Below are 26,984 nucleotides of genomic sequence, written 5' to 3'. Positions count from 1 at the left end.
GGTGATTGATAGCATGGTATTGGCAGAAAACAGACACATGGATCAATGAAACAGAATTGAGAGCTCAGAAATAAACTCACACATATACGGACAATTAATTTATGAAAAGGAGCTCAGAAAATACAATGGAGAAAGGATACTCTTGTCAATCACTGGTGTTGGGAAAACTGGACGTCAACATGCAAGAGAATGAAACTAGACCGCTGTCTCACGCCATACACAGAAATCAATGCAAAATGGATTAAAGACTTAAAAGTAATACGTGAAACCATAAAATTCCTAGAAGAAAACATGGGCAGTACGTTCTCTGACATCAGTCTTAGCAATATCTTTCTGGATAGGTCTCCTCAGGCAATGGAAACAAAACCAAAAATAAACAAATGAGATTGCATCAAACTTTTCATCAAAAAGCTTCTGCTCAGCAAAGGAAACCATCACAAAACAAAAAGACAACCTACCAAATGGGAGAAAATATTTGCAAATCATCTATCCAATAAGCAGTTAACACCCAAAATATACAAAGAACTCATACACTCAGTAACAACAAAAACCCTCAAACAACATAGTTTAAAAAAGGGGAAAGGAGTTGAATAGACACTTTTCTAAAGACGACACAGAGTTGGCCAGTAGGCACATGAAAAAATGTTCAACATCACTAATTATGAGGGAAATGCAAATCAAAACCACAGTGAGGTATCACCTCACACCTGTTAGAATGGCTATTACAAAAAAGGCAAGAAAAAACAAGCATTGGAGAGGATATGGAAGAAAGGGAACCTTGCACACTATTGGTGGGAGTGCAAACTGGTGCAGAAATTATGGAAAACAGGATGGGGATTCTTCAGAAAATTAAGAACAGAGCTGCCATGTGATTCCGCTATTCTACTTCTGGGTATTTGTTCAAAACACTAATTCAAAAAGATACATGCACCCCTATGTTCACTGCAGCATTATTTACCATAACCAAGATATGGAAACAACCTAAGTGCCTGTGGATGAGTGAATGGATAAAGAAGATGTTATACACACACACACACACACACACACACAATGGACCACTAGTCATTTAAAAAAACCCGAAATCTTGCCATTTGCAACAATATGGATGGACCTTGAGAGTATCACGCTAAGTAAAATAAGTCAGATCCAGAAAGACAAATACCATATGATTTCACTTATATATGGAATATACAAAGAGAAGAAAATGAACAAACCAACTCAACCCAACCAAACACGCAGATACAAAGAACAGCGTAGTGGTTATTAGAGGGGAAGGTGGGGGAGAAGGTGAAGTGGGTCCAGGGATTCAACTGCATGGTGACAGATGGGACGTCTTGGTGGTGAGCACTGTAGTGTATACAGAATTCAAAATAAACTGTTGTGCACATGAAACCTACATAATGTTGTAAGCCAGTGTTACTTCAATTAAAAAAAAAGATGTCCTTTTAAAGGCTGTTTATACATAATGCCAAGTGTCTTCTGGAAAGGTTTTCCCAATTTTTATTCTTACCAGTGGTGTCGGTGGGGGGAGGGAGGGGCTGAGGGTGCACTTCCATGAACCCTGGCCAACATGGAGCATCACATCACTTCTTTAAGAAACATAACTTTTTCACCCATCAGATGTTGCACACAGATTTGTAGCTAATTATTTTATTTCGGTAAGAGCCAGTCCATTTTATAGGAACATATAAACATGCCCTTCTCTTTGCCAGACCAACAAGAGACCAGTGGTTGACCTTGGAAGTCCAGTGGCTGTGACTTGGAACATGGTGTAAAATACTTCAGTGACGGTCACTGCTCTTTGGTTCTGTGATCACACATGGAAAGCTCTCGTGATCCCCGAGTCTCCCCACACATGGACATAACGTGAATGTTGCAAAGGATGGGAAAGATGTCTAAGAAAGAAACCTGCTTCCCCGGAATCAAAGAAGAAACCACACTTCATTCTCTTCTTCAGGCACATGCCACTCACCATCTGAGCCACGGAATTTAGTCCCTAGTAACATATACTATTTTACACTACATCATAAGAAAATACTCAAATTGTCTTTCCAGAAACATCGTTCCTGTTTGTCCCAAAGTATGTGACACAGAACAGGTAATACTGCAGATACTGATGACATTTTCTGATCACTCATTTGCTTTGGGACATTGTAGCCAATGTGACACACGTACACTATAATTTTAAAACGAGCTTGTGGAACTTGACCCCAAAGTATGTGAACGCATAGAAAAATTTTCTCCTTTAAAGGCTGGGTGATTTTTCCTTAGAAAAACGATAGATTACCTTTATCTGGAATTCAGATCTTTATTTCGAAGATCAGGTGTTCAGTACAGTGCGATATAACTTCTCACTTAATGCTCAAAATCATGCTATGAGGCAGATGCTACAGTTATCCCTACTTTGCAGATGGGGTGACCGAGGCACACAGAGGTCAAACAGCCAGGGATACACAGCAAGTCAGTGGCAAACTAAGATTGGACCCTGGTCAGTTGACCCTGAGCCTGAACTTGAACCTCAACTTCAGAACCAGGCGCACCTGGAGTGCATCTGATGTGTACTAAGTTATTAGGTCCTAGTGATCAAAAGAATAAAGAAAATATCAAAACAACCACGGATGAAGAAATTAAATTTCAGATATTCCTTTGAAAGAATAAAGCATGCAAAAAAAAAAATACACCATTGATAGAACCACAGCCCCTTTCAATATATTTTTTGAGGAATAGAAGTCAGTCACAAAAACAGTACATGCCACATAATGCTATACAGATTTCTAGAAAAGGCAAAACGAATCTGTCCTGATAGAGAGCAAGTAACTGCTGCTTAACAGGGATTAACAGGAAAGAAGACAAGGCCACTTCCTGGGGCGACAGAAATGCACCGACAGGAGTGTGAGTTACACGGGTGTGTGCAGTTGTCAAAACTGGAGGAACTGGGAGGGGGAGGGGGTAGCTCAGTGGTAGAGTGTGTGCTTGGCGTGTTCCACGTCCTGGGCCCAATCCCCAGCATCTCTGTTAAGAATAATAATAATAAATAAAAATAAATAAATCTAATCACCACCCCCTAAAAACACTGGTGGAGCAGATGGCTCACTCGAGATGAGTGGAATTTACTGCATGCAAAATATATATACCTTGATATAAATGTTTAAAAATTACCCCCTCCGCATCCCTAAATAATCTAATAATGGCTAGATTTCACGAGTTATCTCAACAATCGCAAAAGGACGCCTCAAGTGAGTCTTTTGTTTATATTTGGACTGAGAATAAGGTATTTAAATGACTGGTAAGAGCCCTGCAAGTCGGCTTCCTGCGGCCTGTGCTTTAGTAAACAGATTCACGAAGGGAGGGGCCTCTCCTGAGCTTGGGAAGGGCGGCCCCGTGAGGACAGGAAAAGCGGTGGACCAGGGAGGCACGCAAGGGGAGCAAGAATTTTGCAAGAGCACAGCCATCAAGGCCACGAGCAGTGATGCTGACATCGCTGGACACACACTGACCACGGGGCCATCTGGCTACGAGATAACTACTCCATAAAATCCCGGCAAACACGCCATGGGGGAAGGCCACGGTGACCTGAAAGTTCATAGTTGATGGCAAAGGAGTGTCCCGCAGGTGAGGAGCCTGATGGACAGCTCCAGGGTCTGGCAAGGCCACGCTAAAGCCAGTGTCGGAACGTCGGTCCTTCATTTAACAGCCCAGCTGGCCATCACAGGACCCTGGGACCCAGCGCGTGGCACCTGTCAGGAGAGCCGCCGTTTGAAGAGGACCGGGGAGATGGGCTGTTCCAGGCAACAACTGCACCGCACTCCCTCGCCTCGGGGAACAGGGTTTCATTGTAAATACGCACACGGAAAGTGCTGTTGCAGTTTTCACGCAACGGCCCGCGGGCTGGCCAAGCATCATTCCTGTTCTGCAGAGAGCCTGTTGGAGTGTGAGCAACGTGAGAGCAAAGCTTTCCAGGCTGCCTGCAAGCACTTCGTTTAGGGGAGCGTTCTCTGATGGCGGCTTCACAGACAGATGAAGCCCAGCCACGAGGGGTGTGCGTTTCAGGAATAAAGGGTGGTGGGCAACGCCGAGGGACAAGCAGGTGTGACAACGGGGTGAGTGAGGCAGAGGGAACGGCCACGCTCCTAACTCAAAGCCCGTGGCCCTGGTCCCTGTCCTGGAATAAGTTACTCAGCCTCCCCCGGCTCCATGGTTTCCAAACCGCACATGCAATCATCAGGGACAGAGTCCTTTTCAACCCGGTGTTGAAACCAGGGAGTTCTTGGGAAGCCATGACTGAGCCAGAATGTTTGTGTCTGACCTTCCATCCATAGAAAATCACGACTTGAGAAGCAGGGCCAACACCTACCTGCTGGGTTTCCCTTCCCGCCTCCACCCGCTCTGCGGCCTGGGAAAGACCTGTGTCCCTCCCCGCCTCCCTGGGGCTGACTCTCCCTGCCCCGTCCTCATTTCCCACACGGAGTCCCTGGCTTGCTCTGAGGGATGCTCTGGATGAACACGCCTGGCGCTGCCTGGCTTAGCGTATTTTAGGTGAGGGTAACAGTGTCTGCAGGGACGTCAGGAGGTTTGGGAAATGGCTTCTACGAGGGTGGGCGAGGTCGAGGTCAGGTCCCTCATGCCAGCGGAGTGGCGGGGACAGCTGTCCTGCCCTGTGGCTGCAGACCAGACTCCTCAGCGCCCAGTGTAGCGCTGGCTCCCGATTCCCGAGGGAGAGCCGAGGAGAGCATCCAGGCGGCCCTGGACCAGCCATCGCCTCGCCTGCACGCGCCGCTCCCACAGCTCTGCACGGCTGAGGCTGCACTTTCCTGTGTACTTGGCAGCCGGCTGCTGCAGAGAGAGCGTGGCCTCCCTGGAGAATCCGGGAGAAAGTCAAGGAGCTAATCCTGAGTGACCTTCAGACCTCGAGACTCTTCATCTCCCAGCAAATGTGATTCGTTTGACCACATGACTGCAGGTTAAAAAGGGCGGAAAATGACTCTGGAGCAAGGCTTGGCCTTCACCTTGCCCCAGAACAACCCTCTTCTGTCCGCCCCATCCACACCCGGGGCCTCCGGGCCTCCCCTTGAGATTGGCCGGCGACCTGGGATCAGCCTCCCCTTCCGGTTCCGCTCTGCCGCCCTCGGGTGCCGTGGGGCAGGGGAGAGGGGGCTGCAGGCCCGCCTGGAGGGGCCCGCCCTCCCCGAGTCCCAGCACCTGCGGCCCCCACACCTCCCGGGGCTCTGGGACAATGCTCTGGACAGCCAGGTGGCCTAGGCTCACACCTGGGGGAAAAGCAGGACACGACTTCCACCCCGCAAATGACCAAGTCAGAGGCCAGAGTCAGGGGCGGGAGGACCGCGGACGGCGCCTGGTGGGTCTCATCTCAGCCTCCCCTCCCCGCTACAGCACGGAAGATGAGTCTGTGCCTCCGTGCTGCCCTGAATGTATGAGCACCTAGGGAAGCAGGTGCTATGCTCCCAGTTTAAGACAATAAAACTGAGATCTGGGCGTGGTCTGCTAACTTGCTACTGGGGGCACAGTGAGGACCAGAACTCGGCTTGGGCAGCGTCCGAAGCTCCCGCCTTTGTCCCCTCCTGAGCTGCCAGATGGAGGAGAAAAGCCATTACACTTGTTATCTTGGTTTGTCTTTAAAATAAACTTCCAAAAGCACCTTTCCTGAGCTCCAGACTAACCCGGCAGGGGGCTAAGCTGGTTAGGAACTGGTGTTCCTTAAGGGACAGCCACGATACCGTCTGGGGCCTGGGAGCTGGCTCGTCACCTTCCAGCAGCTTCTGTGGCACTATGAGGCGGCCTCCAGGCTTTCTCCCCGCCCGTCTCCAGCCTCTGTCAAGCAGGCCTGATCCCTGTCACCTGCTGGCCAGCAGACTTCTTCAAGTAAGGAACGTGAGGTCAGGAAGGAGACCTCCCACGCCTGGGTGACAAGTCTAAGCGAGATCAGTATTTCCAGCAAGTGCCACAAAAGCCCTGTTTCTGCTCTTTCCTCATACAAAGTGCTCAAAGGACCCCCCTTCCCAAAAGCAGACACGGAGCTGAGTAACAGGCAGGGCGGAGCCCTGACAAAGCAACCAGAGATTCTGCACTTGGAGGAGGGAGGTGGGTACGACCGATGTGCCTCTGGGGAAACAAGAACTTAACGCACAGAATGAAGACTGTTGAGACGGACCAGTCATCTCTCCATGTTGACGAAGCCCTGAACAGTAAACTAAAAATTCTGGCTGTCATGCTTTTGGCCATCACTCTCCACGGTGCTCAGAGGGGATTATGGTCCCCCAGCGTCGGCAAGAAGGCGACGTGCTACGTGGCGGTGGGGTGGGCGTAGGAGAGGGTGAGGCTCCTGCCCCAAGCTGCCCATTTTATATGGGCGGGAGGTGGCGGGATAGGCAGACACGCTGTCACCTGGTCATCCTGCGTCCTGCTGACCCCAATGGCAGCTGTACCACGTCTACTGTTGCCCGGTGTCACACGCCTGTCGGTCCCTGGCCCCACAATAGCCCAGCAGCAGAGCACCGAGGCTCAGAGTGCGGGCTTTGGAGACGGGCTCCTGGAACAAACTCCCTGGCTCTTAGTGCCTGCTGTGTGCCCTCTGTGTCCTCAGCTCTAACACGGGGACAAAAACTGCACCTTTCCAAGGGGTTCTCGGAGATGTAAATAATAGGACACCATCTAGCAGGGGCGGCTGTGCTCTGCCAGGTGGGACAGCGTTGGGAGGAGCCGTCAGAAGTGGGCAGGCAGTGGATGACTAGCACATGTGGCCTTTGCAGCACGGATGGGCCATGTTGATCCTGGAGGATATGCTTTGCACGGAGCACAGGGAACACCAGCCTTTTCAATCAACCAGGAAGTGCTCCCACCACCCTGTCTCTGGCCCTGATGGCTTTAGTGTGGTGGGTGTGAGGGGCCGAGGTCACCCTGCTTTGGGTGACACGATCCTCAGTTGGAAGTTCCTCTCATAAGCCCAGTGACCAGGCTCACAAGCCACACAGCAGACTCCTCTTTGAGGCCTCCGGGTGACCAGTCTCTGAGCTGGGGTTGGCCTGCTCCGAGTCACTGTGCTGGATTCCAGGAAGTCAGTTTCCCTGTCTGGTGTCCTCTTCTCTGGCCCTAAGCAGACATCTCCTGACTTTATTAAGATCGTGAGGACCAGGGTGAAAACACCAGGGCAGCTCCTGGAGGTCCCTGAGGAGAACGTCACTGAGTCAGCACGCTTACGTATGCGTCCTCCAGGATCATCTGTGTCAGATCACACACAGCAGAGATGCTTTTTCTATGAGTCCCTAAGATTGAGTGATGTGCACTCCAGGTAATGTTTGTCTTCTAGACCCCAGGTTGGTGAAATTTTGTTCAGTTACAAATGCCATTTAATTATTTGAAGCTTTAATGCTGTGGCCACTGCTGTTCCCACTCTCCAGGGCCTCAAGCAGTTTCTCGGAGAAACCAGGACTCCGCAGCGGGGACAGGCTTGCTTTGCCCCGCTGGTTGGGGAGGGCGCACCCCAAAGCCCAGAGACCTCGCTCCATGGCCATGGCTGGACAGGCAAGGCTGGGCTTTGGCTGTGCCTAACCACCTTGTTCAAACCGCTGGGCATAAACTGGTGCAAAGTTCACCTTTATTAACACAAAGTCAAACTGTCAGGATTTTACCACTGAAATTACCCTTTGTTTGTTCTGCTTGTCATTTAAAGGCCTCGCCATCCGCCCAGTGGCCCAAGGAAAAAAACGAAATATCACCCTGGATGCTTGTTCTTCCCCAGGCTGCCCAGATCCCGTTGGTCCCCCTGACTCCCAAGGACGGCCATGCAGCCGGCGGGGCCTGGGTTGGATTCTGGCTCCTGCAGTCACACACTGAGAGACTCAGGCCAGTTTTCTTCTCTATTAAAGAAAAGGAACAACCTAATAACAAAAAGGGGCAGAAGACCTTGACAGACATTTCTCCAGTGAAGACACACACGTGGCCAGCAGGCACATGAAAAGATGCTCAATTATCACTAATTATCAGAGAAATGCAAATCAAAACTACAATGAGGTATCACCTCACACCAGTCAGAAGGGCCATCATCAAAAAGTCCACAACAAATGGTAAACACTGGAGAGGGTGTGGAGAGAAGGAAGCCCTCCTGCACTGCTGGTGGGGATGTTGCAGCCACTGTGGAGGACAGGATGGAGGTTCCTTAAAAAACTAAAAATGGAGTTACCATATGATCCAGCAATCCCACTCTGGGGCATATAACTGGACAAGATGAAAACTCTGATTCAATAAGGTACATGCACCCCAATGTTCACAGCAGCTCTATTTACAACACCCAAGACATGGAAGCAAACTAAATGTCCACGAACATATGACTGGATAAAGAAGATGTGGTGTATCTATGTAATGGAATATCACTCAGACATAAAAAGAATGAAGTAATGTCATTTGCAGCAACATGGATGAACCTAGAGATGATCACACTAAGTGAAGTCAGACAGAGAAAGACAAATATCATATGGTATCACTTATATGTGGAGTCTAAAATAATGATACAAATGAACTTATTTACAAACCAGAAATAGACTCACAGACATAGAAAACTTATGCTTACCAAAGGGGAAAGGAGGAGTGGAGGGATAAATTGGGAGTTCGGGATTTGCAGATATAAACTACTATATATAAAATAGATAAACAACAAAGTCCTACTGTATAGCACAGAGAACTATACTCAAAAGCTTATAATAACCTATAATAAAAAATAATATGAAAAAGAATATATATGTTCACGTATAACTGAATCACAATGCTGTACACCAGAAACTAACAACACTGTAAACCAACTCTACTGTAATAAAAACAAAAGGGGGGAAGGAACTCATCGATTTATCCTACGGATTCTATGAGGCAGTGGCTGCGACAGGCATGGCCTCTTAGGGCTCCTGAAGGCCTAACATCTTGTGATCCAACCGCCCAGCTCACCTGGACACTAGGAGCCGCTTCCGCCGGGCCGCACCCTCCTTCGGTCTGTGCCCCCAAGTGTAAGGAGTCTTGACCAAAGTGCACATCCTGCTCAGAGCGCTGGGCTGGACAGCCTCCTGCACCACTGCCCCTGCCCGATGAGGGGCAGCCCTGCTGGCCAGGCCGGCCTTCCCCTCCGCCCAGGCGTCAGCCACCCTCGTGTGTTTCTGCATCTCTGCCCAGAATGGCCTCTCTTTGTGGAATCCCTTGCCCAAACTGTTCTCCTTGGAAACTCTTTCTTTTAACAAAAAATGGGCATAATTCACATATCACACAATTCACACTCAAGTGTGCATGATATGGTCGTTTTTTAGTATATTTTACAAGGTTGTACAGCCATCACCACTATGGAAGTCCAAGCAATTTTCATTATCCACCCCCATGCCACCAAAGCCCTAACCCTTTAAGCTGCACCCCCAGTACACCAGTGCCCTCACCCCCAGCCCCTGGCAATCACGGCTCTACCTTTTGTCTCAATGGATCTGCCTATTCTAGGCCACTCCACATAAAGGGAATGATACGATGTGTGGTCCGTGTCTGGCTGCTCTCACCCAGCATAACGTTTTCCAGGTTCGTCCAAGTTGTAGCACACACTGCACTTCATTCCTTTTTGTGTCTGAATAACAGTCCATTGTATGGATAAACCATCATTTGTTTATCCATTCTTCATTAAATTTTTTTTTAATTTTATGGAAGCATAGTTGATGTATAGCCATTCATCATTTGATGGACATCTGGTTTGTTTTCACTTTTTGGTTATTACGAATAAGGCTGCTCCAGACCCTCATGTTCAAACGTCTATGTGGACACGTGTGTTCATTTCTCTTAGGTATACACTTAGAGAGGAACTGCTGGGTCATCTGGGAAGTCTATGCTTAACTTTTTGAGGAACTGCCAGGCTGTTTTCCAAGGTGGCTGTCATTTAATATTCTAATCACATTTCTCCACATCCACACCAGCAATTGTCCTCTTCTTGAGTATGGCCGTCTCAGTGGGTGTGCAGCAGCACCTCAGTGCGGACTGACCTGCATTTCCCTCATCAGTGAGGACGTTTGGCATCTTCTCATGTGCTTATTGGCTATTCGTATTTCTTCTTTAGAGAAATGTCTATTCCAATTCTTGGCACACTTTTAAACTGAGTTACTTGTTTCCTGTTGCTGAACTGTACATGTTCTTTGTAACTTCTGCATATAAGACTCTTACCTGATACATGGTTTTCAAATATTTTCACTCACGGTGTTTTTACTTTCTTGATACTGTCTTTTGAAGCAGGAAAACTTTCCATTTTGATGAAGTCTGATTTATTTTTTCTTTGTTGCTTGTGCTCTAGGTGCCATACAGATTTACCTCCCTGTTTTCTTCTAGAAGTTTTATAGTTTTACTTTTTACCTTGAGATCTTTGATTCATTTGGAGTTAATTTTTGTGGATTGCACGAGATGGGGTCTAACTTCATTGTTTTGTATGTGGATGTTCAGTTGTCCCAGCACCACTTGTTGAAGGAATATTCTTTCCCCATTGAATTATCTTAGCATCTTTGTTGAAAATCAATTAACCATAGATGCATGGGCTTATTTCAGGACACTTAAACTTTATACCATTGATCTGTATGTCTACTCTAAGGCCAATATCACACTTGACAGAATCACACTTGACAGAATCCAGTCTTGGATTATTGTAATTTTGTAGAAAGTTTTGTAAGATATATGAGTCCTCCAACTTTGTTATTCCTTTCCAACACTGTTTTTCCTATTTGAAGGTCTCATGAATTTCCACATAAATTGTACGATCAGCTTGTCCATTTCTGAAAAAAAAAAAAAAGGGCATTTCTAATTCTGAAAGGAGTGTGTTGAATCTATACATCAATTTGGGGAGGATTGCTAACCTAGCAATATTAAATCCTCCAATCCATGAACATGGATGTCTTGTCAATCATTTAGGTCTTCTTTAATTTCTCTCAATGATGCTTTGTAGTTTTTAGAATCTAGGTTAAATTTGTTCTTAAGTATATTATTCTTTTTGATGCTATTGTAAATAGGATTATGCCCTTACTTTTATTTTGGATTGTCCATTGGTTGTGTATAGAAGTACAACTGAATTCTGTATATTGCTGAAGTCCTTCATTAGCTCTAGTAGTTTATGGTGAATTCTTTCAGATTTTCTGTATACAAGATCACATCATCTGCAAACAAAGATAATTTTAATTCTCCCTTTCTGATCTGAGTGCCTTTGGTTTCTTTCTCTTGCCTAATTCCCTGGCTTGAACCTCCAGTACAACGTTGAAGAGAAGTGGTGACAGTGGACGTCCTCGTCTTGTTCCTGATCTTAGGGAGGAAATTTTCAGTACTTAACCATTAAGTTTGCTGTGAGCGGTCGATTTTCACAGATGCCCTTTTTTAGGCTGAGAAAGTTTCTTTTTATTCCTACTTCGCTGAGTGTTTGTATCATGAGGAGGTACTGAATTCTGTCAAGTGTATTTTTGGTATCTCTTGAGATGACTGTGTAATATTTGTCCTTTTTATTCTATTAATGTGGTAATTACATTGACTGATTTTCGTGCATTGAACTAACCTTGCATTCCTGGGGAAAATGACATTTGATCATAGTATAGAATCATCTTATACTGGTGTCAGACACAGAGATGTCCTCTGTGGGTTGTAACACCTGCTGGGATGGCATACTGGACATGCCAGGCCACAATAGAGTCTGGTAAAAAAAGAGGACAGATACTAGGTTGTAAGAAGTAGGAATAAAGTCCAGGGACTCGGGCTAAGATGGGGAGAGGGACTCCAGGCAGAGTTGTGGGCATTTGTTTATACTACTTGGTGTAGACCCCTGCTTCTCAAATTTTAATGTACATGAGAATCACTCAGAGAGTTGAAACACATCCCTGGGTCCCACCACTAGGATATTGTCTGGGTTTGCTTGGAACGGGGCCCGAGAATGTGCATTCCTAGGTGATGCTGACGCATAAATCACTTCATAGACACAAAGTTAAATAAATGGGGACCACATCTTCCACATCAGCAGGCCCTCCCCAGCACCTAAGAAGGCACGGGGCCACTTGCCTCTCTCACAGCCGGCACGAGGGACCCCGTGGGACCCAGGCCCAAAGTTGATTCCAGATAAAAGGAACCCAGGAAACACCGTACATAGTATTTTCTTTCAGCATTAAACCTACATGACTAAGTGGGTGGGTTAATGACTAGTTTCATCGTACAAATGAGTAATACCCTGGTTTTTTAAAAATCAAAATTGCAGAAGGTGCCAGCTGTGAAAGCAGAAGTAGAAACCGTCTGGCCCAGCTCCATATTTCATCACGCAGATAAAAAACATGGTGGTGAGGCTTTTGGAAATCCAAGCTGAATGTTTTCAACAGTGTTAGGTCAGGGACAGGAGCACAGGGAGGCTGAGGCAGGAGAAGGATGCGGTGACGTAAAAGCTGGGGCTCAAACCCCATGACTACGCTGGCTGATCTGTACGTTTAGGTCTTGGCACTGTCGTCCCTGGGAGCTCTAAGGATTAGCATTGACTGCAGAGGATTAAGACTTTAGAATCATGACCGAGTGACTTAAAAGATTAGGCTTGCCGTATGAATGCAAACCAAAAATGAATGATGCTTTATTATCCTCAAGTTACCATGAATGAGGCTACAAGATTTTATTAATGGAAATATATTGTAGTTATGTTATTATGCATAATAAATGTACACTAACAATATATAAACAGGGACAACAATGGCTAATAAGCATATGAGCTGGGGCCACGGGGAGGAGAGGGCATGGATACTGATAAACATGTGGTATCTCTAGATGTCATAGCAACCATCGGGTTTGGCCATAGGATGCTGAGCAGCAGAAGGACCAGGGATGCGTGTCAGGAGTCAGGTCCTGGTTTTAAGTGATCTGTCCCTTAGTCCTGGGTGACCATGGACAAATGACTGCAGGACCCTGACTCCACAATCCTCTTATATGGGCAACAGGGGTCCATCCTGTGTTGCAGGACCGCTCTGTGCTAAGGAAAAGCATCCAGTGCATGGTGAACTCTGGACACAGCTGTGTTTGCTTCCGTGTCCCCTTCATTACTAGGGAGAAGAAAGCAGGACCCTCCTCAGAAGAGAGAAATTTTCTGGTGCAAGATGATCAAAACACCCCTGAGAGAAATGACCCTCTGGAAAATGTTCTACTGTTGGAGGAATCACAACAGAGGCGGCTGTTTGAGGGAGTATTTATAGGCTCCTGTTTAGAACGTCTCCCTTGATGTATACTTCGAGTCCGGCAGTTAATCTCCACATTACACGGCTTTATATACGCTCACAAGCGGATGCAGGCTCAGAAGGGACCGGGGTGCCTACAAGACCGCTGATGCTCGCAGATGACTGGCATTTTCAGCTACCAGTGATGAGAAAAATCTTACAAATAAAAAAATTCCTTGATTGTCTCCATGGCTACATTTCAGAGAGTAAATGAGGGGGACTTTCAACCCAAGACAGCTCCCTGGTCACAGAGCTGGCTCCCAGTACACATCTGTTTCCTGCGGGATCAAACACAAGACAGGTTTGCGTATGGCGGGCACACATAAGACAACGGCACTATTTTGTCCACCTGCTTCAAAGGCAAGTGTGAGGTTCAGTTCTGCTGCAAAAGGTGGATCCCACTTTGCGCAACCTCATGGAGAATCTTGTCAAATCCGCCTTTCTTATAATTAGGGCTAGTCTATCCTGAGAGTTTACTCGGAGAGCACCGCGGCTGCCCGGATTCCCGCCACGCTCCCCGACCGCGGTGTGCCAGGTGAACTGCTCTATCTGTTGTCAACTGTAATCCAGACGTACTGTTTTTGAGGCTGTGTTACTGCACTTCTCATTTGTACACTTCCCTAACTGGCTTAATATTTCTAGTCGAATATTTCTGATCTGGGCCGGAGCTCCAGTAAACTCAAGCATATTTAGCAACTTGCTAATGAGGACCATCTAGTCGCTGAGTTACGGCTCTTGTGGTCTGATTCCAAGCCTGCTGGCTGGCCGGCTAGGAGTCACTAAGTATCTTAAGTAAAACCTGAGGTCCCCAAGCAGCTGTTGGGTTTACAGAGCTGTGGATGTATAAACTTTATTGGCAGTAAATGTCACTCCTGCCTGTGGACGGCATGCCTGCAAACCCACGGCTCCTCAGAGCCCGCCACTGTCCCCGCCTGCCCAGGACACTGTCCCCGCCTGGACCTGAGGCCGGGAGGGTGGACCCACTCCGCCGGCTGGGACCAGGGCATGCCCCGCTGACAGGCGAGCCACGATGACAGAAATTCACTCTGAGTTGCAATTAGAGGCGCTGTCATTTTCGGGGGCTCCTGCCAATTAATTAAGCCTGTCAAACAGCAAAACCACAGCGCTCACATGATAATTTATATGGGAAGAGACGAGCCTCTCGGAGCACAGTGCCCTCCTCCACAAACAGAATTCTCCCTTGGAGCACGGAAACAAGAGAAAATAAATAAAATAAAACAACAGCAACAAAAAAAGGTGGGTGGGGAAGAGTGGGGGGTGGTCTGCACCGGAAGGGGAGAGTGAGCCTGCCCTTGTTGTAATTGTTAACTCTGATCACCGGAGTCGAAGACAGGCTGATTAAAACTCCAAACGAGCCCCCAGCTCCCTGAACCCTCTGCGTCCGTCCGGGATGATAGAATCAGAGGAGTTTATTCATACCATTAAGCCCCAGAGAACTTAATTGAAAGAGGAGCACAGCCCGGACCTTGACAAGCGGGAGGTCACAGTAATTGCTGCCGGACATATTTAACATTAAGATAATCAGGCCATTAATTACCCTTTGGATCATTAAATCAGCCAGTTGCAAAATGAAATTTCTGCCTCTATTACTCACTTGAGAGACCACAGGGGTGGCCTTTAATTTATCAGTGAGCTTGAGATACAAAGGCTGGGGCTGGGGGAGGGCAGGCGGGGAGGGGGCTGCGCGGTGGCGGTGGCGGCGGGGGCAGGGCATCAATCCGCCATGCTCGGTGATCGTGGCAAATTAAGTAGGTAAGATAACCTCCGCTTCCAAAGGCAGAAGCTGGGGGTATGTAAATAGATGAGGGCAGACAGGGAGATCAGAGTCTGCACACCACTTAGCAGGATAATAAAGGAAATCATCCTTGATTATCAGTGCTAATTTGGACACTGCCGGTAGCTTGTTATGCGTGTTCTGAGTAGCATTTAATTAATTCAATTGCTTGTTAATGAGGGAAGTGACATGTGGGGAGCAGATGCCACCGAACTGCAGATGGGTTCTGGTCATCACGGCAAAGTCCTCTCCCCCCCATTTCTCCCCCTGCCCATTTTTCTTTTTTCTTTTTTAAAATTTTTTTTTAAGGAAAGAAAATAGGAAAAGGTGTCAAGCATAGAGGAACACTCAAAAGAGACAAAACACTGACCTCGGCGGGCCCAAGGACTGTTGAAAAATAATAAGATGAGACAATCCTGGGGCTGCGTGGGTCCTCATGCTCCCAGAGGCCCCGTTTGGATCAGTGCATCTTTATGCCAGAAATTTGAGCCTGAGATTACTATATTGTGATCTTATGATCAAACCTAACGAGACAGAGACGTGGCCAAGTGGTGCTGCTTTTAATATCTCAGAGTTGGCAGTGGGGATCCAATTATTTTCAGTTTGGATACATGTCCCCTTTATCAATATCTCCATGTGCATAAATAAGAAGAAAGTGGCGTTCAGAGATCAAAAGGAGGCGGCGCTCGGTCCCCGGCAGACTCGCTCCGCCAGGAGGTGCAAGGCCCGTCTCTCCCACGCGGGTTTCTGACGTCTGGCCCCAAATCTTTCTCCCGAAGTGACATCTTTTTATAGGTTAAAGACAAGAGGGGAGTTTAGGGGCGCAGGTGAACTTGCAAATAACGGAAACCAGAGAAAGGATGCCAAGGGAGGGAAGAACATGCATTCTCCATCAGCTGACTCGGCTCCCTTCCGGGTGGAATCAAAGAGGTGACGGGTGATTTCAGCTGGGCTTCGAGCTTCTCCCAAGGGCTCTTTCATGGAATGGGGACCACAGCGCTTCACTCTAGGTTCCTTTGATTTCCTAGACCAAATTGGCAGGCCCCCGGACCTCCACATAAATAGGCTACCTGCACTGAAATGCAAACAGCCACGGGTCCCTGCAGACCCTCCTGGGCCAAAGGCCTCAACTCGGAGACACAGTGATGGAAGATGCAGGGAGAATGCAGCTCAGCCCAGCAGGGTCTGGCTCCTGCCCAGAGGGACGTGGCACCGGAGGGCTCCGCTGGGTCCCAGCAGGAAATTATTTTCCCTGGGGTCAATCCAAAAAGCTTCTTAGTGAAAGGGGGATAAGGATGAAGAAGGACCCCCCGTGGTGATGCAGACTGGCTCCGGAAACACCATGGAGGCCCAGGGTGAGAGGGTGTACACGGAGGTTGGCCGAGATGTCTTTGCCGTGTGCTGGGACTGCACTCACGAACACACGAAGAATTCCGAGGCTCTGAGGGAGCAAGACCCTCCTGGGCTGTGTACTCCAAACAGACCAGTTCCCTCTTTGACTCACTCACTCGTGCGTTCCTTCACTCGAGAAATCTGCACGTGACTGCTTTCATTTCTCTCCCTCGGAGCTGTGTCCTGACACTGGAACCAGAGCCCTGCGGGGCTGCCCCAGGCCCCCGTGTCCAACCCCACGTGACAACACAGAGTAAGGGGCAGCCCACAAACTCCAGTGCTGACTGTCCTGCAGACAGTGCACTGCCCCTCCGTGAGCCCCCAGCATCCAGTGAGCTCTGTCCACTGGGACCACCTCTCTCCCACTTCAGCCGCCCCGTTCACAATCAATATTTTAAGTGTGTGCTTAAATGGTATCAATAGCGATTAGAGGGGAACTCTGATTCCACCCCAGATGTAGTTAATTGTTACGGCATCGATCTCCTCTATCTGCTCCTTTTTCCAAATTAAACCTCCATCACAGAGGGGGGCGAAGGGCATCCTCTCCCCCGCCTGCGACAATAAATTTAATATCGAATGCACCAGGAAAAAATGGTGGTTGTTGCAGAATCCATCCAGAAAGATTTTTTTCCTCCTTCCTGGGAGTAATTAAAAGATGCTTTTCTTGACTAACGATTCCCCGGTTTAGGAATGGGAAGTCAATACTGCTTTGCCGCCGTCAGCTTCGATTGATCTCCATGCTGTTCAAGTTTGAACGGCGGTTCTCAGGGCAGCTGAGAATCACTGGAACCAATTACCGGCCGTCCGAGATGCCCTAATCAGGGGCGCGGGGACAGCGAGCAGGAGGGCAGACGGCTGATCTGGGCGCCCGTTTCCCTAACTCCCCTGCAGGTCTGGGAAACACCAATGCAAGGGGTTTCGGTTCTTTCTTTGGAGAAAGATCTGCCGTGTTCTACTTCCCCGTGATCCTGAGTCTGTGCGCGCGCGTGTGTGCGTGTGCGCATGTGTGCGTGCGTGCGTGTGTGTGTGTGCGCGCACGCGCTGGGGGAGGAATGGCACATTTCTAATTATATTCCACTGTCAGAATGAATCTTCTGAACAAGACAGACTGGACGAAGCTTCTCACGAAAACAGCTGGGCCCTTTTCCAAAGAATCAGACTGGATATATTGCACTTGGCTTTTCCTTGGATAGAAATACAAGCATATTAAAATATTTCTTTTTAGTATTACCTCAGGGCCATGTTAGAGACCCCTCCAGCTGTCTGTATGAGCAGTCGCAGGGTCTGCAGAGAGACCAAGGCGGGCCGGGTGGGAGGGAGTGTCTTTCCTCGTCTCGGAGAAGCAGGACCCAGACGAGCCATCCGTCCTCCAATCGAAGACTGGATTCCACGGGGACATTCTAGCCCAAACTTTGAGTTTGTATTTCTATTTGAGGAAACTGCGGGAGGTGGTGAAGGAGGAGGCGCCTGAATCCTTGTCACACTGTGCTGCTGAGTTGTTTTTGAGCATATCTGTGACTTTGCGTATGATTCACCCCGGCCTCAGCCTTCCAACTGGCCTCCCCGCCTGTCTCCATCCCTTCTTATGACGCGCTGGCTGCCTTCAGTCCTCTCGGGAGCAGGTCAAACATACACGAACACATAAACAGACCCAGCCCCTCACCCTCTGCCCGCCCCAGAGTCACTGTTAAAACACCACCCCCAGCTTTCCACGCCTTGCCCACCCCAACTCCTCACTGTACCCAAGGGTCCAGCTCCCCAAGGGCCCTGAGGTTTCCGTACTCCTTCTCTGCCTAGGCCACTCGCATCCTCTGCCACATACACTCCCCACACCCCCAGGTCTGGAAGTCACTCCAGATTTTAAAGTCCTGCTTAGATGACATTTCTCCAGGAACCTTCTGGAGCATACCAACTCCCTCCTGTCTACGCATTCCACTGCGTCCTGGCATCCTCAGCTGCCCCTGAGCAGCCGCCAGTCACCGCAGGCTTGTGATCATCATCTAATACTCAGTGAAGATTTGCTGAATTGCATTAAAAACAAAACTCTCTGGGAGAATGACTAAAGGCACAAAGAAACACTGAATTTTCTATGGTGTTTATCCTCTTAGAAATAGACAGAATTTAGAAATTCCAAAGCTTCCTCTGGAAACACCATGTAACCACATCACCCTCACCACAGGGACTTCACTGCAGTGACTCCACTTGGGAGCGAGGAAGACTTTGAAATGTCTCTAAAATGTAAAGGTACAATGTATACAATACAGTTACATACTCAGAAGTGTAATTCAAATTTGCCAATTAGAACTATGACATACCATTACAGAGAAAGTCTTCACTTATGAAGATGAAATTAATATAAAGCATTTACCAGCTAGAAAATTAACCCACATCTTTGTTTCAGATCCTTCTAAATGGTTTCTAATTTTGATAGCTGGAAAAACACACTTTTCTACTTCATGGTATTAAAAATAGTTTATATGCTCTTTTATACACAAACCGTAAAATGTATAAGGTTAATCTTTCCCCAACTTATTTCAGCGTTTTCTGCATTCACACATTAAATTCAATCCAGTTTCCCAGCGTTTTTGTTTTTCAAACCTAAATAACTTCCAAGAAAACCACATGTATGAGAAAACAGGCATTAAAACACGGATTAATCTTTTAAAGAATAGCCCTAGTTGCTGACCCAGCTGACTTCTTCATTAGTGTTAAGTCCAGATTAAAAAGATGTAAAAGTGGATCATTTCTTCAGTTGGTAAAAGAGGTGCCCACATGTATATTACAAGACATGACTCACGGAGAAAGCGCTCAGAGGGCCAACCCAGGCAATTTTAAACACACACGCTTCGCGCCCCTTTCTTGCTCCCCCGCCCCCTCCCCGCAGAGCACCTAATCAAAGAGCAGGGTTAATATCACAGCTTCATTCTCTCAAGTGAACCGAAGGGGGCACCACCAATTCATTTTTCAGAGTTAATGAAATCGAGCCCACTGGTCTGCCACATTGCAGCTGCTTAGCGGGACAGACCGATTTCCCGCCCCGCGCCTGCGGCCGGACCACAGATGGACACTGGGCTCCCACGCTGTCTGATCACCGGCAGAACAGATCGGTTCTGACGACGGGCGACGTCTTCCCTCCCTGCCCCCCGCAGACACCCGAGCCGCCAAGGCTGCGCCCACCCCCCACCGCTGCCTGGGATGCGGGGACGCAGCCGCAGAGGCGGGCTGGCCCATCCCGCCTCTGCGAAAGAGGCTTTCTCCGAAGATGTGCCGTTTTATCACCTCTTAGGTACATTAAATATGCATGCGTACTCAAAAACGGTTTCTAATTGCTGTAAATGAAAAATGAGAATCGAAATGGCCTCAAAATAAATGCGTTTTTTTACACTGGGTAACAATTAACATTAATGAGGAGCCACCATACGTTACCCCATATTTGGCTGATTAAATGTGTTAGAAATATATTTTAGAAAATAAAATATATTTGGTTACTATAAACTGACTTAGTGTGGGTCAGGGGGGCTGATGAGTCCGTGCTTATCAAAGATAGAAGAATAACGAAGCTAAAGAATCAAAAATTCATAATTAGTGTGAACAGCACAGCTTACGCCTATTAGAAATGTATTAATTAAAGTGATATATTCATAAGGTTAGAAGCCTAATACATTCCTAAGAGAGGGAGAGGAATCCCCAAAGTGTAAAAACAAACATAAAAAATTAAGGAGTCTGAATTATCCACATCTGCTGAAGACCGATTTTAAACGCAGACGTTTGGGCCCCAGTTTAGTCAGCATTCCCACAGGTGGGGAGGGCAGTTCCCACCGTGGTCGTGGGACGGCTGGCAGACGCCCCGTAACCACACGCCCTCCCACGTCCCTACCTCGTGGAGTCCAGCGAGGGCTTCGTCCGCCCCTGGCTGCTCTCCTCCCAGACGCTGTTGGCCAGCTCATTCCCGATGGATGACATCACCTTGATCAGCTCGATGGGCCAGTCGTCGAGGTCCAGAGATCGGACTCGAGAGAGGTGGGTGCCAAGATTCCGGTGGATCCCTGAGCACTCGATGCACATGAGGGCTCCCAAGTTCAAACTGGCCCAGTTGGGATCTGTGGGAAGAGGAACAGGGCACCTCATGCCATCAGACCATCGTCACTCATGCCCACTGCCCTTAGGTCTCAGTAAGAAACCCTGTTAATCAGATTTCCCATCCAGCAGTCCCTCCTTAGAACCACATGGCTTTGAAAACGCTCCCTGGCCAGTCCTTGGAACTGTTTTAGGCATCTCAAAAGATCTGACTGTTGGTGCAACTTTCAAACATCTGACTTTAGCCAAAGCCTTGGAATTTCCCACACAGTAAACAACTGAAAGCACTGGTTTGGATAGAAAGATGCACTTTTCCGTACTTCACAGCAGCATTCCCCTAGTGAGGGCAGACGCACTTGGAAAACAATCAGGCATGACTTGGCGTCGACTGTGGACAGCTGCTGACAGAGGGAAAGTGAAGGGGTGCTGAGGGACAGGGGAGTCATTCCCAAAACTGTACGGTCCCTCCTGACGACTCTTCAACTAGGGGCACGTCCAAGTTTTCAGCGACATGATGAGCATGCTTGCAAATTTCAGACGAAAGAAAGGCACCACAACCACAAAGTGTGGTTTTCGGGATCTTATTTAAGGGTGACGACCAAAGCAACTCTGTTTCTCCATCTGTCACTGCTACCGAGATGGCAAGCATGGTCCTCTGGCTGGGGTACCACCAGCAGGATCAACCGTGATGCACGGAGTGGGTTCTGTTTAGGCTGTGACCCTGCACCGAGGACGCCGAATGAGTTCGGAGAACAGCGCTGGGATCCCTGAGGGGGACCCCTCCCTGTGCTGACATCGTCGGGAGACTGAGCACTCGGGCCCAGGGCTGGCCTTGGACCCAAATCTACAGCTGATCAGCAAAGATGGCGCTGACTTTGACAGTCAATGGCCTTCACCACCAACGGGAGCACTGGAGGCTTCAATCATGCAGGAATAATCAGTATTTCCTCCAGGTACGCTTGAAGAGTCAACAGAGAACCAGGTAGCTGACATCATGTTTATTTTGAATCAGTCTATAAATGACACAAAGGTGGGAAGGCGTGAGAGATACCATGGGGGACACAAGAAGAGGTCTGTGACCTCAGAGACGGTCTGGTTGGGAAGAGGAAACAAATGTCCCAAATAATAACAACAGAACAACAGTAATAATAAAAGCGCCCCTGCCAAGGTGTCATCTCTCACGCCCTTGACCTCAGCCCCGCCACCTTCCCCGGCCTCTGAGAAGACACAGCAGGGCGGCCAGGCACTGAGTTTGAATCCTGATACACGACTTGCTCTTCCTGTGACATGGGATGTAGAACTTGACCCTTCAGACTCTTCACTCCCCCAACTAAGGGGGACCCACGGTAGCACTAACCATTACAGTCACAAGAGTGAAAAGAGGCAGCGCGTGGTGGCCGTGGGCACAGGCCCTTGGGAGTCAAAGAGGAGACCTGGTCCCTCACCTGGAGGCCGCGGATGTGGCCCCGTGCTCCCCTCCTTCCTGCCCTGCGGACGCGTGGCTTCTCACAGGTGGCCTGACCCTTCCCTTCTGTCTGCGACAGTCCCAGGTTCTTCCTGCTTGGAAGATCCTACCTGACCAGCCTCCTGAGCGGCCACTGCTCTTTTCCTGAACAAACCAGGGCGACTCAGCTGCCAGTCCTGCTGCGTCCCCGACTCACAGTGACTCCTTCAGTCACCTGCTCAAATCCTGCCCGCTACCTGCACCAAGTCTGCTCTGAGTTGCTGTGTCCCTAATGACCCTTCTCCATGGCCCCAGGCCTGTGGTCACTCGGTCCAGGCCTCGCCCCCTGGGCTCCAGGCTTGGGGAGCCGGGCCCACATCACATCAGCGCCTTTCATCTTATTCCAACTGGACGTCCCCCTCCTCAAAACACACCTTAACAACAACCAAAATACATGATCGGACACACTTCACTGAGTGTGCCCAGCACCAGCCAGGGCTGGAAGGTGGAGAATGAAAAGTAAGGCCTTCACCTCGAGGGGAGAAATGACAGAACAACTTTCTCAAAGGGAACGTGGCGTTACTCCCCGGACGGCAGAAAACAGGAGGTAAAACGGTGTGTCAGGGCCCGAAGTGCAGTTATGAAGCCTGTCAGCTCTATCAAACGCTCTAGTGTGTAGTCAATTTAAGATGAAAAAAAAAAAAGATACCATTGGGTGGCCAACTCCAAAAGCTATGATTTTGAAAATGAAGAAAACAAATCCCAGAAATCTCTGCACGGGGTCTAACCAACCGTACTCTATTTTTATGGAAAAAGCAAACAAACACGCGATCCTTGATTAAGCCAAGGGCGGAGTCCTGGATATGGCAGAGAATCCGGGCAGGTGGCTGACTCCGCCCTCAGTGTGACCGTGGCTCAGGGGCTGCCCAAGAAACACACAAGCAAGACTTAACGGCGTCGCCAGAGAGGCTTTCGTGTGAAGGGTATCGAGTTAAAGTCCAAACAAAAATATTTCAGCTCCTTAAGAGCCGTTAAGTCAGGTAATTAACCTTCTTTGCTGAAGGACAGGTGCGGGCCGGACGCAGTGCCGGCTGGGGCCACCCCGTCACCCCTGCCCAGGCCAGGCCCCCGTCCCGGGCTCACACTCACTCTGGGTATCGCAGTCCACGCAGTGGGAGTTCCCGCGGATGTTCCGTATCGACTGCAAGGCCATGGCCTCGCTCTGGCTGGTCAGTCGGGACTGGACATACAGGAAGACACACAAAGGCAGAAATAAGAACCCAGAGAGAAACGGACGTACCTGCTAGTTAAGGCCTGGGGCAAAAATCAAATAGACGGAGAGCAAATGCAGCATCAGGGCAGTTTCCAGCAGCCCCTCCCCCTCAGACGCCTCTGGGGGGAAGCCCGCTGACGGAGAGCCCTTCGTGCGACAGGAGGAAACCGCACGTGTTACGGTTAGTCATGTGAGCGCTCAGAGCCCCGAGACACAGCTCCTGACTCCCCCACACCACTCGCCTCCGAGAGTCACTTCCCATTTCCAGACTCTGTCAGTTGTCATAGCAACACGCTCACTCCCCAGGGTGGGGGACGCGAGGAGTGTGAGGGTAGCGGAGGCATTGATGCTTCAGCGTATACTTAGCTGTCTTCTCTAGGCAAGTGAAAAAAAATACACGGGGGGGTGAAGAACAGCATAAAAAATGATAAACTATCACAGTTCAGTTTTATCAACATTTTAATATGTACTCTAGCCTTTTTTTAAGCACATCTATACACACATATGCACTTAAAAAAAAGCCAGCACAGTGTATGTTGCTTTGGAATCTGCCTTTTTAGCCTAACGACAGTGTCACTTCCAGTGCCATCACACAAGCTCCGGCATCATCATTTTAAATGGCTGCAGAATATTCCGCTTACGACGACTTGTTTGGGAAGTTTTCTCTGACAGACACTTAGGCTGTCTCCAATTTTCCTCCACTGTGAACAGTGCTGTGAAGAATATGCTTATTGCTAAGTCTCTGCACAAATTCGTGATTATTTACTAAGGATGAATTCCTCAAAACAGGGGTGCCGGATAAAAGGATACACATAGTTTTAAGGCTTATACATTTAATATAATGGCTAAAGCCAAATAAATTCTAGAGGACACTGAGAATAAGCTTGATTTTTATGTAAAAGTTATTCAGAAACTGAACTACTGTCAAATTGTTTGGTGTGAAATAATTGCATGCTTGCTACTTAATAATAAATTATCATTTATTAATTGCTACTGTCTGATTAGCATAATGCATCACTGGGGTTTTATCTCCTTTGGTCAGATATTGGCCCAAATATTCAAAGTGTGTTTAACAATTTATATTGGCATCTGGAGTGCGTGCGTATGTGTGTGTGTGCATGCGCACAAACAGGGATGTGTCTGTCTGCCTCCGTCTGCCTCTATAACCTCGATGCTACATGTATGTATACGTCCGTCTGCAGTTGCTACCCACTCTGCATTATCCACGGGCAGCCAGAACAGTGCGTAGCCCGTTTCCCCCTCCAGCTGTTCCTTGTGGATAGTATTTCCATGCTGTGCACCCTCATGCCTGTCCAGCAGGCGCCCAAGGTGAACAGGTGTGAGTTTGCTATACTCGGTGCTCAGGGAGCCCCCCCTCCCAGGGAGAGTGCCGCGAGGAGGGCACATGTGTAGTGAGAGAGAAGGGGCGGCGTTTTACGGCTGGCGGGCGCATCAGGCTCAGACGTGAAGCCGTCTGTTTTCACAGAGTAGAGGGCAGGGAGGAGTCTGGTGAGTAACGCTGTCCCACGCTTTCCTGAATCCCACGGTGTGGCATGGATTCACAGCCTGACTTGAGATGCTGTGATTTTCTGCACAATTTGGAGATGCGTTTGTCTGTTCGGCCACACGTGCCCTCCCCATGCCTGTTCCAAAACTAAGTTCCCGAATTTTGTGGGTGACACACGTCCTCGGTCCCACTGTCAGGAGACCTGAGAGCACCCTGAGTTTGCTTCAGAGCCACATCTGCAGCCGTGACTCTGCAAAGCCAAGGTGCTCAGAAATGAAAGGCAGCGATTCTCCCCACTGTGGGTATAAAACATCTTTAAAAAAGAGAGGCAAATTACATTATAATAATAATGACTGTGGTCTGGTTTACCCTGGTTAAAGAGGGTAATAAAATAAGACACTCCATCTTTCTGAAAGGCAGACTCCCTTCTTAATGACAAAGCTGAACATAAATCACTGGCAGGAATTTCTTTAAATGGTTACGAATGAAATTGCAGGTTGGTAGACAATGTCCTTTCTCTTGGCTTCTAGTTGTTCGTAGTTTGATAAGATCAAAGTGCTCTCCAAGACTTTAAAAGTGTCCTAGAGAAAGGGTTAAAAATATCCACGCATGAAAACACTGACTTTGAAGGACTCTCTGATGGGAAGAAGGACATGGGAAAAATGACCTTTGTGTAAGGAACATCACTGGGCAGTAACTCAGAATACGCAGGTTACGGTCTGTTCTTCCTGGCTTAACAGATGCGTAAGAACGAACTCTAGTTGAATAAAGCACATACCAGGCTTTATCAACAGAGTTTAGAAAATGGACACATTATCTTCCCTAAATTTCTCGCACGCTCATATACGTGCATGCGTTTTTCACTGACGTCTGTACAGAGAGTCAGTTTTCTAACCTGCTATGGATTTGAATTCAGGGCATTTATAAGAATGGAACAGTGCATCTTTTTAAGTGTGTGCACTCTTTTCCTGAGTGTATTCTGCCTAGACCAAAAATCAGTGTGGACACAGAAGCCACAAGGTTCCAAAAGACTCCATCATCTACCATCAAAGGTCAATGCCTTACACTTGGGATCAGTTGAGAGTCAAGATTTAAAACGGGATATTCTGCCATCCAAACGTGGTTGGGCTAGGATCCTGGTATGTGGCACAGAACACACATTGACTCGATGTTTCTTTTATCTTTTCAATTATTTAGCTTTCTGCTCAGAAGGAGTCACGTCTTGCCAAACACACGCCTCACATCCTGCTCCCCCGTCCCCTGGGCACTTCCCTGGGGCCCCGGTTCCCTTTCAGGATCAGTGGCTCTTCATGCCGGGTCTCACCTTGTTCTTGCTGCTCTCGCACGACTGTAAGCTGGCCAGGATCTGGCTCTCGATGGCCTGGACCCACGCGTCTCGCTCCTCATAGGTGGTGGCTTCAAAGTGCCATGTCTGGCCAGTGAGGGACACAATGATAAACTCAAAGTTTTCTTCTTGTTCTGAAACACAGAGTGGTGGGGATGGGATGAAGAGTTTAGCTTTCATGAGACCGCGGCCCTCTGCCAGTCCTCGGGCATGAAAGTGCCTTTGGGTTCAATCGCGCCCGCATGGGGCCGAGGCACACACAGGACCCGCCGCCCGCACGGCGGAGATCTGAATCCGCAGACCTCCAAACACTCCAGATTGGTCCTTAAAGCCAGCATGGCTTAGCCAGGTTTCAATCGGTGCTCAGGGGATGAGGAAAAATGAGCATCAGTGTGTGATGTCAGTGTCTCTGTGTTGGGCACAGAGGAAGCAGCTCAGGGACATAATATTGTAACTCATTGCCAGCCGCTGATATTTACAGTGGGATGAAAATCAAGTGAGTACGGCTAATCCCAGGGTGCCATTTAATTTTCTTATACGCATCTGTGCTCCAAGTCACAGATACACCGTGGCCAAGAGGGACGCCTGAGGATGTCGTCTGTCCTTCTAGGGCAGAAGACTGGGCAGAGTGAGGCAGTCTCCCGCTCCACATCCTCAGTCTGGGAGAGGGAGTGGAATTCAAATCCTGCTACACCACTTGCCGCCTGGATAAATTCTCAACCTATCTGAGGCTCATTTCCTCACCCTTAGAATGTTGGTGGGGAGCCACCTTCTTCACTGCGCTTCCCACTGGCTCAGTGACGTGCACAAAGGGCCTGGGCCACAGGATCCCCCCTCGAGCACTGGCGTTTGTCCTCTGTTCTCATCTGCCGCCCACCGTGGCCACAGAACACGCGGAGGGAGGGGA

The 26,984-nt window shown here is 48.5% G+C and overlaps 1 protein-coding gene across 12 annotated transcripts in view; it reads right to left on the bottom strand.

Moving 5' to 3' along the window:
• Positions 1-26,984, bottom strand: part of AGAP1 (ArfGAP with GTPase domain, ankyrin repeat and PH domain 1) — a 520,168-nt gene that overhangs the window by 45,780 nt on the left and 447,404 nt on the right. For all 12 annotated transcript variants that reach the window (XM_032480554.1, XM_032480555.1, XM_032480556.1 and 9 more), the window contains 3 exons: positions 26,057-26,211; positions 23,102-23,192; positions 20,309-20,531 (listed from right to left, as the gene is read on the bottom strand). In XM_032480554.1, coding sequence (XP_032336445.1) covers positions 20,309-20,531; positions 23,102-23,192; positions 26,057-26,211 — 469 coding nt within the window. The remainder of the gene's footprint in view (positions 1-20,308; positions 20,532-23,101; positions 23,193-26,056; positions 26,212-26,984) is intronic.

This window comes from Camelus ferus, chromosome 5 (genome assembly GCF_009834535.1).
Source record: "Camelus ferus isolate YT-003-E chromosome 5, BCGSAC_Cfer_1.0, whole genome shotgun sequence".
Classification (NCBI taxonomy): Eukaryota; Metazoa; Chordata; class Mammalia; order Artiodactyla; family Camelidae; genus Camelus; species Camelus ferus.
Note: the sequence above shows the minus strand (reverse complement) of the source record. Positions and strands in the feature narration are given on the sequence as shown.